The 17,200-nt window shown below is 53.9% G+C and overlaps 2 protein-coding genes across 2 annotated transcripts; both read left to right on the top strand.

The window, feature by feature from the left end:
* Window positions 1-652: 652 nt before the first annotated feature.
* CACNG4 (calcium voltage-gated channel auxiliary subunit gamma 4) lies at window positions 653-16,985 on the top strand. Its single transcript, XM_017855825.1, has 4 exons — window positions 653-752; window positions 2,468-2,551; window positions 8,771-8,911; window positions 14,025-16,985. The coding sequence occupies exons 1-4, from the start codon at window positions 653-655 to the stop codon at window positions 14,561-14,563; spliced, it is 864 nt and encodes a 287-aa protein (XP_017711314.1). The 3' UTR covers window positions 14,564-16,985.
* LOC108517735 (uncharacterized) lies at window positions 14,603-16,986 on the top strand. Its single transcript, XM_017855824.1, is given in 3 exon segments — window positions 14,603-14,627; window positions 14,850-15,547; window positions 15,549-16,986. Coding segments are annotated over 3 exon segments (831 nt in total). The 3' UTR covers window positions 15,657-16,986.
* Window positions 16,987-17,200: the final 214 nt, after the last annotated feature.

The following is a 17,200-nucleotide window of genomic DNA, read 5'->3' as shown; positions in this document are numbered from 1 at the left end:
TTTTTCAACCTCTTATTGCCACTTGTCCCACCATGCATGCGTGACTTGGTGATTTTGCTTAGACCCATGAAGTAGCCAAAACAAGGTGTGCGGGGAGGGGAGGAATGGGGGAGGGAAGGCATGGGAGAGGGGAGGAACAGCAAAGAGTTTGGTTTCACCCACCCATGGCTGGCAAAATGCCTACTCCAGGTCTCCAGGAACATTCTGAGCCTGCCGTGTGAGAGCCAGGAGTGACAGGAAATGTATCCAGCCCACTCTGGCCTCTGTGTCCCCACCCCACCACCCTGAGGCCAGCCTGTCTTGGCGTTCCTTCCTCTTGCTCACAAACCGTCATGGTTCTCCACCAATTCAGCCACTCATGAAGGAGCGAGGGTGGGTGATTTCTAGATCCAACAGCAGTGAACCCCCGCTCTGAGCCACCACCATGGGCCAAGAATCACCCTGAGTGCCTTTCAGATATGACGTGGTGTAATTCTAAGATCCCCAGGAGATAAGGGCTGTGGCTCTGCCCATTCTACAGATGAGGAGACTGAGGGATTAACAACTACGTTGTTCGTGCTGGATCCCATGCAGAGGACATTCCTAGCGTCACCTCTGAGACCCTCCCTCTGCCTCCCCACCATCCCACCCCCCACCACTGGCCCCAGGGCCCATGGACCTTCAGGAAGCAGGGTTGTCACTGAGCACCCCAGCTTCTTGGAGGCAGCAGCTGAAGAGGCTCAAGGGAGGAAAGAACTTGGGGACAGCAGCCGGTAACCAGCTTCTTGGTGCCCAGGTGGAAGGGCGGCATGCTCCCAGCTCACCAGGGACCTCTCCTGGTTGGAAGTGTGAGAGGTGGGCGAGCACCCGGACCGTGCCGCCAGGACTGTGCTCCTGACTGACCAAGGCAAGGGGCGGGGGGGTGCTTGCAGCCACTGCAGAAAAGGAATTGGCCCCAGTTGGAAACTGCCCCAGCACAGGCCACTCGGGTGTCAAGATGAGCTTGTGGCTCCTGGGCTGCAGGACCGGGGGACTGACCCGGGGGAAGGGGTTTCTGGCATGGATGGGACATAGCAGCAACACCCTGTGTCCCTGGCAACCAATGTCCAGTTCTGTGGTGGACATTCTCAGACTTCAGGGAAGCAGAGGACTAGGAGAGCGGGACAGAAGATTCTGGATGGGAGGAGTGGCCTGTCCTACATTATGAAGCTACCCAGGGGGTCTGGCCCCCCACCCCATGAGAGCCACTTCTCAGAGTAGGGAGGAAGAAACCAAGCAGGAGATGGGCTCAACCCTTCTGGAAGTTTCTCTTGCTCCATCCTCTCTTCCTTCAATCACATTGAGTGAGGGGATTGGAATCTGCACCGGCTGTGTACCTTAGGAAGAAATCACCATAACTGTGGTTTTTTGAGTTTTTTTGAGACAGGGTCTGGCTCTGTTGCCCAGGCTGGAGTGTAGTGGTATGATCTCGGCCCACTGCAACCTCCACCTCCCGGGCTCAAGTGATCCTCCCAACTCAGCCTCCCGAATAGCTGGGATTACAAGTGCACCCTACCACATCCAGCTAATTTTTGTACTTTTAGGAGAAACAGGGTTTCACCATGTTGCCCAGGCTGGTCTTGAACTCCTGGGCTCAAGCGATCCGCCCTCCTCGGCCTCCCAAAGTGGTGGGATTACAGGTGTGAGCCACCGCACTGGGCCATAACTATGGTTTAAGAGCGGGAAAGACACAGACAGACAAACTTCAACCCCACCCTTGCCTTCGCATGTCTTGCTCCTCTGCCTGGAAAGCCCCCTGTGCCCCATTCCCAGTGGGCAAATTCTTTGTTTTTGTTTTGAGATGGTGTCTTGCTCTGTCACCAGGCTGGAATGCAGTGGTGCGATCTTGGCTCACTGCAACCTCCGCCTCCCGGCTTCAAGCGATTCTCCTGCCTCAGCCTTCCGAGTAGCTGGGACTACAGGCATTCGCCACCATGCCCAGCTAATTTTTGTATTTTTAATAGGGACGGGGTTTCCCTATGTTGGCCAGGATGGTCTCGATCTCTTGACCTCGTGATCTGCCCGCCTCGGCCTCCGAAAGTGCTGGGATTACAGGCGTGAGCTACCGCGCCCAGCCTGTTTTGATTTTTTTCAAGATGCAGCTAAGAGTCCCTTGGGTAGAGGGGTCCAACCTCCTGTTTGCCCAGGGCAGCTCTGCCTGGCACCTCTTATCTCAATGGTTATTCATGCCAGGTCCCCTTACTCTCACGTGCATCCACCCTTGGACCATAACTAGGGTCACCTTTGGGGCATATCTCTCCCTGTGTAGCCGTTCTCTGTGTGTCTCTCCTGTGCCCCCACCAGTCTGGGATGCTGGAGCCTGTCTTTCTTCTCTGTCTGTCCCCAGGACCTGCACAGAGGCTCACACACGCAGCGACTGTGTCTGGAGTGAATGGATGGGTGAACCCAGACAGGAGGTACAGTGTTCTTTTCTTCTCGTTCCTTCCAGGCATCTATAAAGGACACTGCTTCCGGATCAATCACTTCCCAGAGGACAATGACTACGACCACGACAGCTCGGAGTACCTCCTCCGTGAGTGTCAGGAGGCCTGGACTCTCTTTCTGTGGGGAGGGGGAAGGCTGGAGGGGAGGCGGCCGGAGGAAAGAGAGACACTGGGTGTGGAGAGGGTGATTGTTTCGGGATGCTCCGCTCACTCTCTTACTTATTCAGACATCGTGAGTTCGGAGGATGGAGTTTTGCTCATCACTGCCATGACACACTGGGTATCTCAATGGGGTTATTTGGCTGAGAGGCCTGTGCCCTGGGGAGACAGGCCTGAGCAGAAAGCCTGCTGGGCGTGGCTGGCTTCGGAGCTACTGATTGGCTGGAGCTGGGGCTGGAGCAAGGGAGGTTAAGGATACAGGCTCTGCCCAGGCTGGGTCTCCCTGAGGGGTGTGGCACCTCAAGCACACTGGGGTCTACCCACCCTCTCCTGCATACTCTCTTCCATTCCAGTCTTGAAAAAGCAGATACAATCATACACCAAGACAGCCTCGTGGGGTGCTGGGAGACCCAGGGCAGAAGGCGAGGAAGGTGCCAGGGAGCAGCCTCTGATACATGGTCCTGAGGTCTTTTCAGCACCGCCTCTGCCCTTGGGAGCCCCCACCTGCTCCTGGGTCCAGTGGCTGTGTGGGGCCCCCAGACTGAAGCCCAGAAGTCACAGCACAAGCTCAATCCCAAATAACAAACCCAGCCACCATACTAAGTCCAGATCTCATCCCTGGGCCTGTGAATACCTCCCTGGGAGCAGCCAGGGAGGAGCCTGCAAATAGAAAAATAGCACCATTTCGGAGTCATTTTCCCCTTTCACGTTAGGCAAGACACGAAGAGCAGCTCACAGCAGCACCCCTGGGGCTCGAACCCAGCCTCATTGATGGAGAATCAATACCAGCGCCCTCAGAGAGAGCACAATTCACTCTGCACCTGCTTATAGATCGTTTTTTCTAAGAGAAAGAATTTTGATTCTGAGTCATCTGGTGAAATAGAACAGCACGCAGTTTCCATCGAGCCTGGGGCAGTGTCAGGCTGCTGCGACCAGGCCCAAAACGTGAAATAATTTGGCCACCGCTCTGCCTCCCATCCTTCCTCCCTCACCTTCTCCTCCTCCTGCCTATACTCTGGTTCTGCTTACCGGGGGCCCACACTGAACCAATCAAATGAGATTCCCACAGGGCCGCCAGAGATAGTTGTGCAGGTTGCACACTGCACAACTCAAGGGAAGTCACATGCATCAATTATGGTATGAACATCCTTCCGGTTGTATAGTGCATGTCTGCACAACTGTCTACAGAGGCCCTTGGTGCTCAGCCTAGCTGGGATAACTCAATTGAAAATCAGCCCCAACTCAGAATCGGCCTTTCTCTGCCCAATCCAGGGCAATCAGGTGGTTCTTAAAGCTCTGGGGGCAGATGTGCCCATGGTCCAACCCTGGGACTATAAGGAAAATGGCGTTAGAGAAACAAACCATTCCCTCTCCATTTCCCACTGGAGCTCCCCTGAGGTTATGGGCATTGGTGCTAGTTTTTCTTTACTCGCCTGTCTGTGTCCCATTCATGGCCCCGGAGTGCTGGGGTCTTTTTCTGGATTGGCCTCAAGATGCAGTAGCCCAGAGGTCACCCCACGTGGCTTCCCGATCTCCCAGCAGGAAGCAGATGTCACACTCAAACAGGATGAATAAAGGATGTCTATGGAAGGACCATTTACAAAAGTGTGGGTGAGGTTAAGGGAAACCCACAAACGCTGGAGAGCACCCCGGGACCAGCAATAGCTGGGAGCCTGGATAGGTGAGGGGGACAGGCGTGGGAGCCTGGAGGAGGGAGCAGTAGGGACAGGGCCACCTGGCAGGAGCTGCGGCCATCGGGAAGCAATGTTGCCCCTTCACCAACAGCTGGGCTGAACTCCCTCGCAGACACCCCTCTCCAAAAGCCAGAGGTGGGAGCCCGCGGATTCGGTCCACACAGTCAGCTTCCCGGGGCTCAGGGCAGGATGGAGTGAGGATCTGGAAGAGCAAAAAAAAACAAAAACAAGTGAGCCGTTCCAGGTCCTCTGGGGAGGGTGCAAGGCGGGGAGGGCTGCAGAGTGATTTTCCCAGATATGATGATGGTGACAGCACAACCGCAATTAGAGCTCATTGGGGAAGGCCATGTTCTCCTTAAGCGTATGCTGTGGGGAAAGCAGCCAGGTTCATTAACAAGCTCAGAGATGCACACAGAAGAGACAGCTTGACGGCTTTCGGGCCTGTGGTCTCTGCTGCTGGCAGAAGTCAGGGTGGGGTGGGAGTGAACTGACTTCCCAACAGGGAGGTGTTTTTCCACTCGGTGGCTGCAGAAACCGGGATATCTGGCCCTAAAACCAAGCTCTGCATGTGTCTTTGATCATCCTTTTATCTCCAGAGTACAGGTGCCTGTGAGCTTGGAGCCAGAGGGGCTGAGCAACTTTCAGAGACAGGCCAAGGTCATGGTCGCCACAGACATCTGGCATGAGTTTCCAGGGCCACCCTGATTTCTAATATTTTGTCTTCTGGTCTCTGTCCAGACTATGGCTCCCCAAAATATGTAGAAGCACAAGAGGGAGGTCTCTGGCGGTTGATATTTGCAACAAGTGAGGGTTCATGAGGGTTCATTTATTCATTCATTTAACAAGTTATTGCAGCCAGACGCAGTGGTTCACTCCTGTAACCCAGCACTTTGTGGTTCACTTTGGGAGGCCAAGGTGGGAAGATCGCTTGGGGTCAGGAGTTCCAGCTTGGTCAACATAGTGAGACCTCATCTCTAGAAAAAATAAAAATAAATTAGCCAGGCATGATGGCATATGCCTCCAGTCCCAGCTACTCAGGAGGCTTGGGTTGGGAGGATCACTTGAGCCGAGGAAGTTGAGGCTGCAGTGAGCCACGATCGTGCCACTGCACTCCAGCCTGCATGACGGAGCAAGACCCCATCTTAAAAAAAAAAAAAAAAAAGTTATTGTGGGCCTACTATGTGCCAGGCACTGTATTAGACATGTGGAGTATAGCAGCAAAGAAAACAGGGCTCTGCCCTCCGGGTGGAGAATGGGTGTTTTGGAGAAGGCAACAGATCCACGGTAGGGCTGCCTGCAGAATGCCTGTTTCAGGCCAGCTCATCTGCGTGGGTGTGGAGCACCAACCCTGGCAGATCCAAGGCTGCACTGCTCCTGCCTAGTCTTTGACAATTCAAGAAGGAACTCAGCCCCCGGCCATGCATTCTGAAGCCTGCCACAGAAGCTGGGCTTGTGTTGTTTGTTGCAGAGCACCCTGAAGACCTCTGAGCTCTTATGATATCCCTGCTGATTTGCAGATGCACAGTCCAAGATTAGAGGGAGTCACCACCCCACCTCCCGCCTACCTTCTCTTCCACAGGCCCTGCTGGTCCCAGGGGTTCCTGCCCACCTTGCCCTGGGCCTGGCGCCCCTCTCCAAGTCTGCATTTTCAGCAGCTAGGTGGATAACTTCTGTGCCAGGCCACAGGGGGCTGGTGTCACGGCTGCTGGGAGTCCACAGTGTGCCCGGGGGTGAGTTAGAAGGAAGTGTCTGGTCTCCTGGCAGATGCAGATCCTCTGCCAAGGCTTGATATGGCCAGCAGGGCACGGGCTGGACTTCAGCCTCACTCATCCCTCTACCCCTTAGCCACCTGCACTGTGTCCGACCTGCACCACTGTCTGTGGCAATCCCAGCTGGCATCTGCACATCCACAGCTCAGGCATGAGTCCCTGTGGCAAGGCATAGGTGCTTGTGTGACTTACCTGGGCAGAATGGATGGCTGTAAGCCCAACTGGGCTTTTTTTTTGTTTGTTTGTTTGTTTTTTTTTTTTTTTTTTTTTTTTTTTTTTTAGGACGGAGTCTCACTCTGTCACCCAGGCTGGAGTGCAGTGGCACAATCTTGGCTCACTGCAACCTCTGCCTCCTAGGTTCAGGCGATTCTTGTGCCTCAGCCTCCTGAATAGCTGGGATTACAGGCGCCCGCCACTATACCCGGCTAATTTTTCTATTTTTAGTAGAGACTGGGTTTCACAGTGTTGGCCAGGCTGGTCTTAAACTCCTGACCTCAAGTGATCCACTCACCTCGGCCTCCCAAAGTGCTGGATGGACTTCCTTCTCTCGGATTCCTCTGACCTGTCTGCAGAACGAGGGCATTGAGGGGATGACTGACCCCAACTTTTCTGGCCAGGACAGATCAGAGGCACATTTCAGAAACACACAGGAAACTTCATCCCAGAGCCTGCTGCTGCCAGAAGGCAGAGAGGAATCAGAGAGGAGGAGGCACCGGAGAGAAGAACTGCATTTAATGCCCCCAGACAATCCCCTCTCTGTGAAGCAGGGACACACACTGATGCGTTCACAAAAAAGGAGACAAACCCTGCCTTCAGAGGAGAGGCTGACAGCACTGAAACCCGCTCAGCTGGCTGGGGAGGGCGGCGCCTGCCAGTGCGGCCAGGCTCACTGTCCCCTGCGGGGGCCACCAAGGGTCCACGCAGCCGAGCTTTTTACGGGGCTGGGAGACAGCAGGTGCTTGGGAAAGGCCGAACTCTTTGCTTCCCTTTCCCGAGTCTCCCTTCCCTCCCTCTGGTCTTCCTCCCACCCCATACGCTAAGGGAGGGGCACCCTAAGCCCCTACTGGGTGCTTGACGTTTTCTCATGGTAACCCTCCGATGAGGCATGTTCATTTCCCAAGGCCACCATAACAAATGATCAAAACTGTGTGACTTGCAACCGAAATTCACTGTCACAGTGTGGAAGCCAGAAGCCCAAAGTCAAGGTACTGGGGGACCCTGCTTTCTCTGAAGGCTCTAGGAGAGGGCCACTCTTCCAGCTTTGGGGGCGGTTGGTACTCCTTGGCTCATGGAAGCACCTTTGGGTCTCTGCCTCTGTCTTCACAGCCCCTTCTCCCCTGTCTTCTCCTCTTCTAAGGTTCTGTAAGGATGCTCGTCTTTGGATCTAGGGCCCACTGGATTTATCCCGGATGATCTCAGCTTGAGATTCTTAACTGAGTCCACATCTGCAAGACCTCTTTTTTTTTTTTTTTTTTTTTTTTTGACAGAATCTTGCTCTTGTCACCCAGGCTGGAGTGCAACAGTGCAGTCTCGGCTCACTGCAATCTCCACCTCCTGGATTCGAGTGATTCTCCTACCTCAGCCTCCCAAGTAGCTGGGATTACAGGCACCCACCATCATGCCCGGCTAATTTTTTTTGTATTGTTAGTAGAGATAGGATTTCACCATGTTGCCCAGGCTGGTCTCGAACTCCTGACCTCAGGTGATCCGCCTGCTTTGGCCTCCCAAAGTGCTGGGATTACAGGCATGAGCCACTGCGCCCTGCCAAGACCCTTTTTCTAAATAAGATCAATTTACAGGTCCTAAGGGTTAGGACACAGGTATATCCTAGGGAGGCTGCAATCCAACTCCCTACAGGTAGATGTTACTATTCCCAAGTTATAAAAGGGGACTGAGGTGGCCACCAAAGTCAACCGTCCCCACTCAGCTAGTCAGTGGCAGGGCTACAAAGGTGGTTCTGTGGACACTGTGGGTCACAAGCATCCCTCTCGGCCCAGTCACACCTCCCCTGTGACTTCAGGCCAGTCGTGTGGTCCCACATCCTTGTCTGTCACCTGGGGGATGATGATGATGTTGAAGGTATAGAATGGCTGGCCCAGCGTGATGCACCTTACATGTACAAAACCAAGTGTAGGACACCGGTGCTGTGAGGAACCTCATTCCACAGACAGGAAGCTGAGTTTTGTAGAGTGAAAGTGACTCGGCCAAGCCTGCACAGCCGGCATGTCACAAACCCACCTAATGCCAATGCTTGTGCTCTCAACCACTGACCAGGGCCACCCTTTGTGGACACTGCTTCCCAGCCTTCCAGGGGCTTCAGGGAGACTGTGTTGATGCAAGGGCTGAGGGGGTTGTGCAGTGTCGCAGAAATGTGATGCGGTTTATTGCTTTCATGGCTGTTGCTATGGTCTCCCTGGTGCCCACTCCCAGGGAGAGACTAAGCGAGAGGTAGGCAAATGTGACTCTAGGGTGACGAGGAGACCTGGAGCCCCCACTTGCATCTGATCCAACAGCCCTGAGCTTACTCAGGACCTGGCCCGCCTCGAGTCTCCAGGTCCTGATGGGAATCTCAAATCCTGGGGAAGGGCCTGGAGCTGCAAGGTTCCTGGGAGACATACACAGCCATGCCCGGGAGGGCAGCTGATCTCACTGCCCTCTGCTTTGTGCCCCCCACCTCCCTGGCCAGGCATTGTACGAGCCTCCAGCGTCTTCCCCATCCTCAGCACCATCCTGCTTCTCCTGGGTGGCCTGTGCATCGGCGCCGGCAGGATCTACAGCCGCAAGAACAACATCGTCCTCAGTGCCGGCATCCTCTTCGTGGCTGCAGGTGAGCCGCCTGCCTGGGCTGGCACTGGGCTGGGAGCTGGGGACACAGGAGTGCCTGTTTCACACTGCCAGGGAGTGTGGATCCTGCGGGGGGGAATGCAGACATAACATCGCCGCATGCAACTGACCGGTGTTTAGGACGGGGTGGATGGAGAATGGGGAGCACCTGCCGAACAGGGCTTCCTTGTGGGGTGACAGAAATGTTTTGGGTGCTTGCACAACATTCTGAATGCGCCAAATGCCACTGGATTGTGCCCTTCCAAAGGGTTACTCTTATCTTGCATGAATTTCACTTCAACCAAAAAATAAATCCAGGTGTGAAAAGTGGTGCGTGGGGTTCAGCTGGCAGTTTTACAAGCCTGTAACAGGAGCCTGGCTGGGTTAGGCAGTCAGGGAGATGCCCAGGGGAATCATGCCAAAACTTGAAGGAGCTGGCCAGGTAAAGACAGGGTGAGGGCCCAGAATGGGCATGAGTGGCCGTCTTGCAGAGGAAGCAGAAGCCCAAGGTGCCCGGGAAAGAGTGAGCAGGCAACAGAGCAGGCGGCCCCGCCCATCCTGACTGCCCCAACCCTCCTGGCTATGAGAAGGCAGCAGCACCTCAGAGCCATGCCCGATGTCCCCGGAAAGTGCCACTGGGGAAAAGTCACAGAGCTGTGGGTGACAGTGACATGCCACCTTGGCTGAGAATGGGCAGGTCTGTGATGCTGCACATGCGGGCCTCTCAGAGCACCCTTGTCCTGTCCTGCATTCCCTCGCCCTTTCTCCTGGAGTGAGTAGATGACTTCTGTTCACATCCTGGGACCCGGGGCCACCGCAGTAGAGGGGCTGGCTCCAGCTCTGCAGCCGCCTCTGGGGAGCCGAAGTGCCAGGCTCCAGTTCTGCACCACTCCAGCGTCTGTTTCCTTCCAGCGCAATCAATAGACATGTGTGTGGAGTGTGTGTGTCAGGAGTGTGGTGTGTGTATGTGTTTGAGAACTGTGATTGTGTGTGTGGTATATGTGTGTGTTTGAGGAGTGTGGTGTGTTGGAGGACTGTGGTGTGTTTGTAGACTGTGGTGTGTTTGTGTGTGTGAAGAGTGTAGGATGTGTGTGTGTATTTGAGGACTGTGGTGTGTTTGAGGAGTGTGATGTGTTTGTGTGTGTGAAGAGTGTGGTGTGTTTGTGTGTGTGAGGAACATGATGTGTGTGTTTAAGGACTGTGGTGTGTTTGTGTGTGTGAAGAGTGTGGTGTGTATGTATTTGAGGACTGTGGTGTTTGTGTGTGTGAGGACTATGGTGTGTGTGTGTCTGAGGAGTGTGGTGTGTGTGTATATTTGAGGACTGTGGTGTGTGTGTGTCTGAGGCATGTGGTGTGTGTGTGTGTATTTGCGGACTGTGGTATGTGTGTGTCTGAGGCGTGCGGTGTGTATGTATGTATTTGAGGACTATGGTGTGTGTGTGTGAGGACTATGGTGTGTGTGTCTGAGGAGTGTGGGGTGTGTGTGTGTCTGAGGACTGTGGTGTGTGTGTGTGGACTATGTTGTCTGTGTCTGAGTTGTGTGGTGTGTGTGTGTATTTGAGGACTGTGGTGTGTTTGTGTATGTGAGCGGGATGTGTGTGTATTTGAGGACTGTGGTGTGTGTGTGTATTTGAGGACTGTGGTGTGTGTGTGTAAGGCCTATGGTATGTGTGTGTATTTGAGGAGTGTGGTGTGTTTGTGTGTGTGAGGACTATGGTGTGTGTGNTGAGGACTATGGTGTGTGTGTATTTGAGGACTGTGGTGTGTGTGTGTATTTGAGGACTGTGGTGTGTGTGTGTAAGGCCTATGGTATGTGTGTGTATTTGAGGAGTGTGGTGTGTTTGTGTGTGTGAGGACTATGGTGTGTGTGTCTGAGGAGTGTGGTGTGTGTGTGTGAGGACTATGATGTGTGTGTCTGAGGCGTGTGGTGTGTGTGTGTATTTGAGGACTATGGTGTGTGTGTCTGAGGAGGGTGTTGTGTGTGTGTATTTGAGGACTACGGTGTGTTTGTGTGTGTGAGGACTACGGTGTGTTTGTGTGTGTGAGGACTATGGTGTGTGTGTGTCTGAGGAGTGTGGTGTGTGTGCGCACGTGTGTGTCTATTGGGAAGAGGAGCCTGTGTTGAGGGTCTCCTGGGAGAAGCATGAACCTCCCTCCTGGCCAGGCCCCCCGCCCTTCCCTTCTTCCCCGCGGCTCCGTTCTCTCTCCTCCTGCCCCAGGCCCACCGCCTGCTCCTTGAAGCAGTCATTTTTCACAAGGTGTGAGCCGTTTAGGAGGTCCCGGCTGTGACCCCTGAACATTGGTCCGGAGCGTCCTCCCCATGTCGGGGAGAGAAGGCTCCAGTCACACCAGAAACCACAGTGGCCGTGCCAGCGCTCTGTGAGCCCAACGGCACCATCCCCGCTCCTGCGGAGGAGGCACACAGGCAGTCCAGCAGCTCAGGTGGCTTCCCTGAAGTCACACGCACAGTGGCAAAGACACGCTGTGCCCAGGGCTGCCCCCCTCCATAGCCCCTCGAGGTGCCTCCTGCAGCTGCCTGTGCCCCCAGGAGGAGCCGTTTCAAAGGCAGGCCCAGATGCTTGGTGCCAGCCACCAGAGGGGCTTGGAGCCTGGACCCAGAGCCTTAGCCGAAGAAAACTAGTCCAGGCAGAGAAGGTGGCTGCGGCCGGCTGCAAGGAAGCAATGGGGAGCCCACTGGGGGACATTGGCTTATTCTCTGGGGCAGGGGGCGCTGATGGGGGCCAAGCGTGGTGGTAGGCACCCGGGCATGTATGGGGCCTGGCTTCAGGCCACCAGCCCTGGCAGGGAGGTCAGACAAGCTGTTAAAGAACTCGAGGTAGAAAACGGTAGGTGCCACAGGGGAGGGACAGGTTCCAAGGCTGGGAAAGTCGGAAGAAGATACAAGACTTCTCTGGGAAACTGGATTCATGGAGTTGTCATTTAAGAAACACTTTTCCAACGCGTGCTGAATACAGAGTGGGGAAGAAAACACAAAGCTAGGGAAGCAGCAAGAGAGAGATCAGAGGGGAGAAAGGTGAACTAGCGGTGGCTCACACCTGTAATCCCAGCACTTTGGGAGGCCGAGGCAGGCAGATCACTGGAGGTCAGGAGTTTGAGACCAGCCTGGCCAGCATGGTGAAACCCTGTCTCTACTAAAAATACAAAAATTAGCCGGGCATGGTGGCACGCTACTTAGGAGGCTGAGGCACGAGAATCACCTGAACCTGGGAGGCGGAGGTTGCAGTGAGCCGAGATCACGCCACTGCACTCCAACCTGGGTGACAGAGCAAGACCCTGTCTCAAAAAAATAAGTAAATAAAAAGCAAACTAGTAGGTTAAAAAAAAAACATGTCAGAAAGGGTTCTTACAGAATACAATGGAAGAGACAAGGAGTCGAAACCCAGGACTGATGTGCTCAGGGCAGGATTGCTGGATCCCTTAGCAGAAGATATTCTAACCTTTCCACACGAGGTGGGTGCCACAGAAAATGGACAGAGGACGTGGACAGTGCAGAGACAAACACAACACAGCACTTTATGATAAAATGCAGCAGATGGTAATTGAACTTATGGCAGGCGCCCTGTGTGCTGGATGCTGTTGTGAGTACTTTGTATATATCAGCTCATTTAATCCTCACACCAGCCCGGCGAGGTGTGGACCACGGTTACTCCCACTTTACACATGAGGAGACTGACACATGGGGAGTGGGAGTAATTTGTCAAAAGTCACACTGGTATTTGGTAGAACTGGAACTCACACCCCACCAGTATGGCTCTGTTCAGCCTCCCCTAGAATAAGAGAGAATCGAATAAACACAACAATGGCTCTTTTTCACTTCCCATATTGGCAAAGAACCAGAAATTTGATAATATTCATGATAGGCTGTTGGGACATTTGTACCCTTACAGAGGGCACTTAGGCAGTGACTGTAAATTTAAAACACTAAATGCAATGTAATATCCTGAATCCATCCAGGGACAGAGGAAGGACATTAGTGCAAACCCAGTAAAATCCAAGTAAAGGCCGGGCACGGTGGCTCACACCTATTATCCCAGCACTTTGGGAGGCTGAGGCAGGTGGATCACTTAAGGTCCTGAGTTTGAGACCAGCCTAGCCACATGGTAAAACCCTGTTTCTACTAAAAATACAAAAATTACCCAGGCATGGCGGTGCGTGCCTGTAATCTCAGCTACTCAGGAGACCGAGGCAGGAGAATCGCTTGAACCCAGGAGGCAGAGGTTGCAGTCAGCAGAGATCGTGCCACTGCTCTCCAGCCTGGGCAGCAGAGTGAGACTGAGACTGTCTCAAAATACAAACAAACAAAAAATCCATGTAAAGTCTGAAGTAATGTGCCAGGTTGGTTTGTTTGCTGTGACAAATGTTCCACATAATGTAAAATGTTAACATTAGGGGGAACTGGGTGAGGAGTATATGAAACTCTCTGGACCTTGCAGCTGTTTGGTAAATCATAAATTATTCTCAAATAAAAATGTATTTTAAGTGTTTCAATGCACATGGCCCAGCAGTTTCACTGCAAGGAGTGCACCCCGTAGTTGTATCCATGTGCACATGTGAGGCTGTAGACACAAGGATGTCCAAGGCAACCTTGTCATAGCAGAGGGCAGGGAGCCACCCAGACATCTCTTGCAAAGGCCTGGTTAGGTGGGTCATGCGACTTCTGTATGGGGGTGCCACATGTAGTTAGAAAGACAGGAGCAGCTCTCCATGGCCTGATTCAGAACCATCTCTCAGATGTACTGTTAAGAGAAAAAACAAGCGGCCAAAGAGTATTGTGCAAAGGAAATAATGGGGTGTGTGTGTGTGTGTGTGTTAGAATTTTTTTCTGGAAGGACATACAAAGGAAGATAACAGTAGTTGCCTTAAAGAGGGGAACTGGGGGCTGAAGGTGTGTTTTATTGTATACCTCATTTGAACTTTGTACTATATTACCCATTCAACATTAATTACTGAAAAGAAAAATTAGCAACCAGAATAAAGAAATACTCATCAGAGAGGGGAGTGTCCACCTGTTCCCTGCCCTGCCCATCCCACTGTGGGTCTAACCTCTGCCTCTCTCCCTCCCTGGCCCCACTCCCCGCTCCCCGCTTCCCTTTCAGGCCTCAGTAACATCATTGGTATCATCGTCTACATTTCCAGCAACACAGGCGACCCGAGTGACAAGCGGGACGAAGACAAAAAGAACCATTACAACTATGGGTGGTCGTTTTACTTTGGAGCTCTGTCTTTCATTGTGGCTGAGACCGTGGGCGTCCTGGCTGTCAACATTTACATTGAGAAAAATAAAGAGTTGAGGTTTAAGACCAAACGAGAATTCCTCAAGGCGTCTTCCTCTTCTCCTTATGCCAGGATGCCGAGCTACAGGTACCGGCGACGGCGCTCGAGGTCCAGCTCGAGGTCCACCGAGGCCTCGCCCTCCAGGGACGTGTCGCCCATGGGCCTGAAGATCGCAGGGGCCATCCCCATGGGGGAGCTGTCCATGTACACGCTGTCCAGGGAGCCCCTCAAGGTGACCACCGCAGCCAGCTACAGCCCCGACCAGGAGGCCAGCTTCCTGCAGGTGCATGACTTTTTCCAGCAGGACCTGAAGGAAGGTTTCCATGTCAGCATGCTGAACCGACGGACGACCCCTGTGTGAGCCACCTGCCCCTTCTGTCAGCTCCGGCCTCTCCCCAGAATGGCTCTTTTTGTCACACAGGATGGTGTGTGATCCTCAAGATGATGAACAATGAACTAAAGCCAAACGCAGCCCTCCCTGGTCTCCAGAGGTGTCCTGGGCTGGCTTTGCACGGAGGTTGTGCTGGGAGACTGGACCCGGGGCTGCAGAAGAAGCTGAAGGCTGACTTTGTCCCCTCCCCCAAAAAGGGTGTTTTGATGCCCCAGGGTCACTGAAATCTCCCAGGAAGCCCCAGAGCTTTCCTGAGGCTGCCCGGCCTTGATCAACTCGGGAAGACAAAATCGAGCCATTATCTCCTCTTGGAAAGGAATCTTGCCAGAAAAACGGGATTTCAGGCCCTTCCCTCCCTGCCTGGGCGCCGGGCCACCAGAAGGCTCTGCCAAGCACCAAGAGGTCTCTGGGCTCTTGTCAGCTGCTTTTGAACCTGAGGTTCCTGTGTCGTTGAGCCAGAAATCAGACCACCGAAGCTCACTCCCTTCCTCTCCATCTCTCCCTCTCTTCGAGACTCTGGCGGTGGCCTGTGATCCTGAAGACAGCTCTGCAGCCAACTGGTGCTTCGGCCTTTGCGCTGTCCTGGGGCCAGCTTCCCTCGACCTGGGGAGGCCATGGCCTGTGAAGGAGGCCCAGGTAAAGGCTGGCAGCTGTTGCTGGCTCTCTTCTTTGCTTCTGGAAGCTTCCGCCTCACTCAGAATGGGCAGGACAGACCCACTAACTGGACTGCAGAGTCTGGAGGGTTCCATTGGTCAGGGGAAAGGTGGGCACGTGGCCTCTTGCTGTGCTCCTTGTCACAGACCCGAGGAGCAACTCTGTCCCCTGAGCACTGGGGGTCCTGGGGAAGAGGTGGACAGACAGCTCCCTCCAGCTGGCATTTGGCAACAGGAGCCTGGACTTCTGTGCAAGAAAGGGAGACCCAAGGGTGAACAGTGGCAAAAAAAAAAAAAAAAAAAAAAAAAAAATCCTAGAGAACAAACATCCAATTCCTAGGTGGTTACAAATCATGACTTTCTGCAAATCAACACCAGGAGAGCAACTTACATTCATTTTTTTGTCTTAAAAAGTAGCAGCGACTGGCCCCACAACTCCTGTCAATATAATTTATTCCGCCACCACCTAACAGGATGGGGTGGAGGGAGTTTGGATAAATGGGCTGAGCTGGGCTTCTCTTCCTCCCTACAGAGGGGAGATCTCAGCACTTTGTCCGGAGCTGAGGAAGTGGGTTCTGTGTTTTACAGTTTTTCCAGCCATTCTTTTTTTTCCCCCTCCTGAAGCAAGCAAAGAGCGTGGAAGCGTGTACTGGCTTGGAAGAAGAACTCTCTAGAACATGGAACTTAACCCTCTTTTATATAAAACATGTGCTTTCTAAAGAAAATTGTTTCTTACTTTTGAGACTCCTTGATCCACCCTGGAACAGTCGCCTGTAGTCCTGGTAGCTGTCGTGCTTGGAAATAACGAGCGCATCCTTACCTCAGCTACCTGCTCACAGCCCATGGGTGGACTCGGCCCCCTGGGGTTCAGACCCAGGTCCATTCGGCCTGGTGATGACGTCATCGTCTATCCCACCTTCCTTTGCCCCCAGGAAAGGACGCATCCACCCGTAGCGGCCCCAGCTGACTGCTGCGGTGTGCCGGGGAGCTGAAATGAGGCCTGCCAGGGGCCCTGTGTGCTGTGCTCCGGAGCCTTCGCTCCCGTCGGGGCTGACATCGTCTGGTGGCGTGTCCAAGTGTGCCTAGCAGCGGACGCTGAAGCACCAGAGCTCAAGGCCTTCACCTGCTCTAGGCCAGCCCCGTCCCCACACCCCACCACCTCCACTGCCATGACCAGGCTGAAGACAGGGAACGCCCTCCCCAGACCGGCCGTCCAGCAAGGCCCCGAGACTTTTCTTCTGTGATCTCCAAAAGCAAGGCAGCCGCGCTGTTCTGTTTCCTCTCCATCTGCCACCTCCCCTCCCACTGCCCCAGAAGTTTCTATCATTCCATGGAGAAAGCTGTGTTCCAATGAATCCTACCTCTTGCCCAGTCCCAGGCAGAGTAAGCAGGGCCCACCTAGGGACCAAGAAAGAGTAGGAAGAAGGGGACGAGCCGGGAGCAAAACCACCTCAGACACCTGGAACTTCTCAGCCTTCTCCCCGCGGCCAGCCGGGTCTCCGGGGACCCTGGGCCCTGGGCCGCCCATTCCTGGCCCTCCCGCTGCATCTCAGACCTGACGCCTGTCCGGGGGGATGGGGTGGCCTGTACCCGCCTTCTCTCCCTCCTCCTGACCCACCCCCTCACCCCCACCCCTGTGTGTTTCGCCAGTTAAGCACCTGTGACTCCAGTACCTACTACTGGTTTTTGGTTGGTTGTTCTGTCTTTTTTTTAATTAAATAAAAACATTTTTAAAATGTTCTCTTCTTGATGTGGGGAGGCAGGGGAAGAGCCCTCCATAAGTCTTTGTGGGCGGTTAGGGTAAACAGATATCCCTGGGTCGGGGGTACACTGTGCCCCACCCCCGCCGCCAGAGAAGAAAAGGAGGCCCAGGGGGTGGGGCGGCCAGGCTCTGACCAAGGCCGATTTTTCCGGCTTTAATCTGGGTCACTGGCCACCTCCCCAGTACCAATGG

This window comes from Rhinopithecus bieti, unplaced genomic scaffold, assembly GCF_001698545.2.
Source record: "Rhinopithecus bieti isolate Rb0 unplaced genomic scaffold, ASM169854v2 scaffold_39870, whole genome shotgun sequence".
Lineage (NCBI taxonomy): Eukaryota > Metazoa > Chordata > Mammalia > Primates > Cercopithecidae > Rhinopithecus > Rhinopithecus bieti.
This window is presented reverse-complemented; position numbering and strand designations above follow the sequence as displayed.

Excerpts from the sequence above, each read along its gene's own strand:
- CACNG4 (XM_017855825.1), top strand. The coding sequence starts at position 653 with ATGGACCTTCAGGAAGCAGGGTTGTCACTGAGCACCCCAGCTTCTTGG. Across the intron at positions 753-2,467 it reads GAACTTGGGGACAGCAGCCG|GCATCTATAAAGGACACTGC; the intron begins GTAACCAGCTTC and ends CGTTCCTTCCAG. Across the intron at positions 2,552-8,770 it reads CAGCTCGGAGTACCTCCTCC|GCATTGTACGAGCCTCCAGC; the intron begins GTGAGTGTCAGG and ends CTCCCTGGCCAG.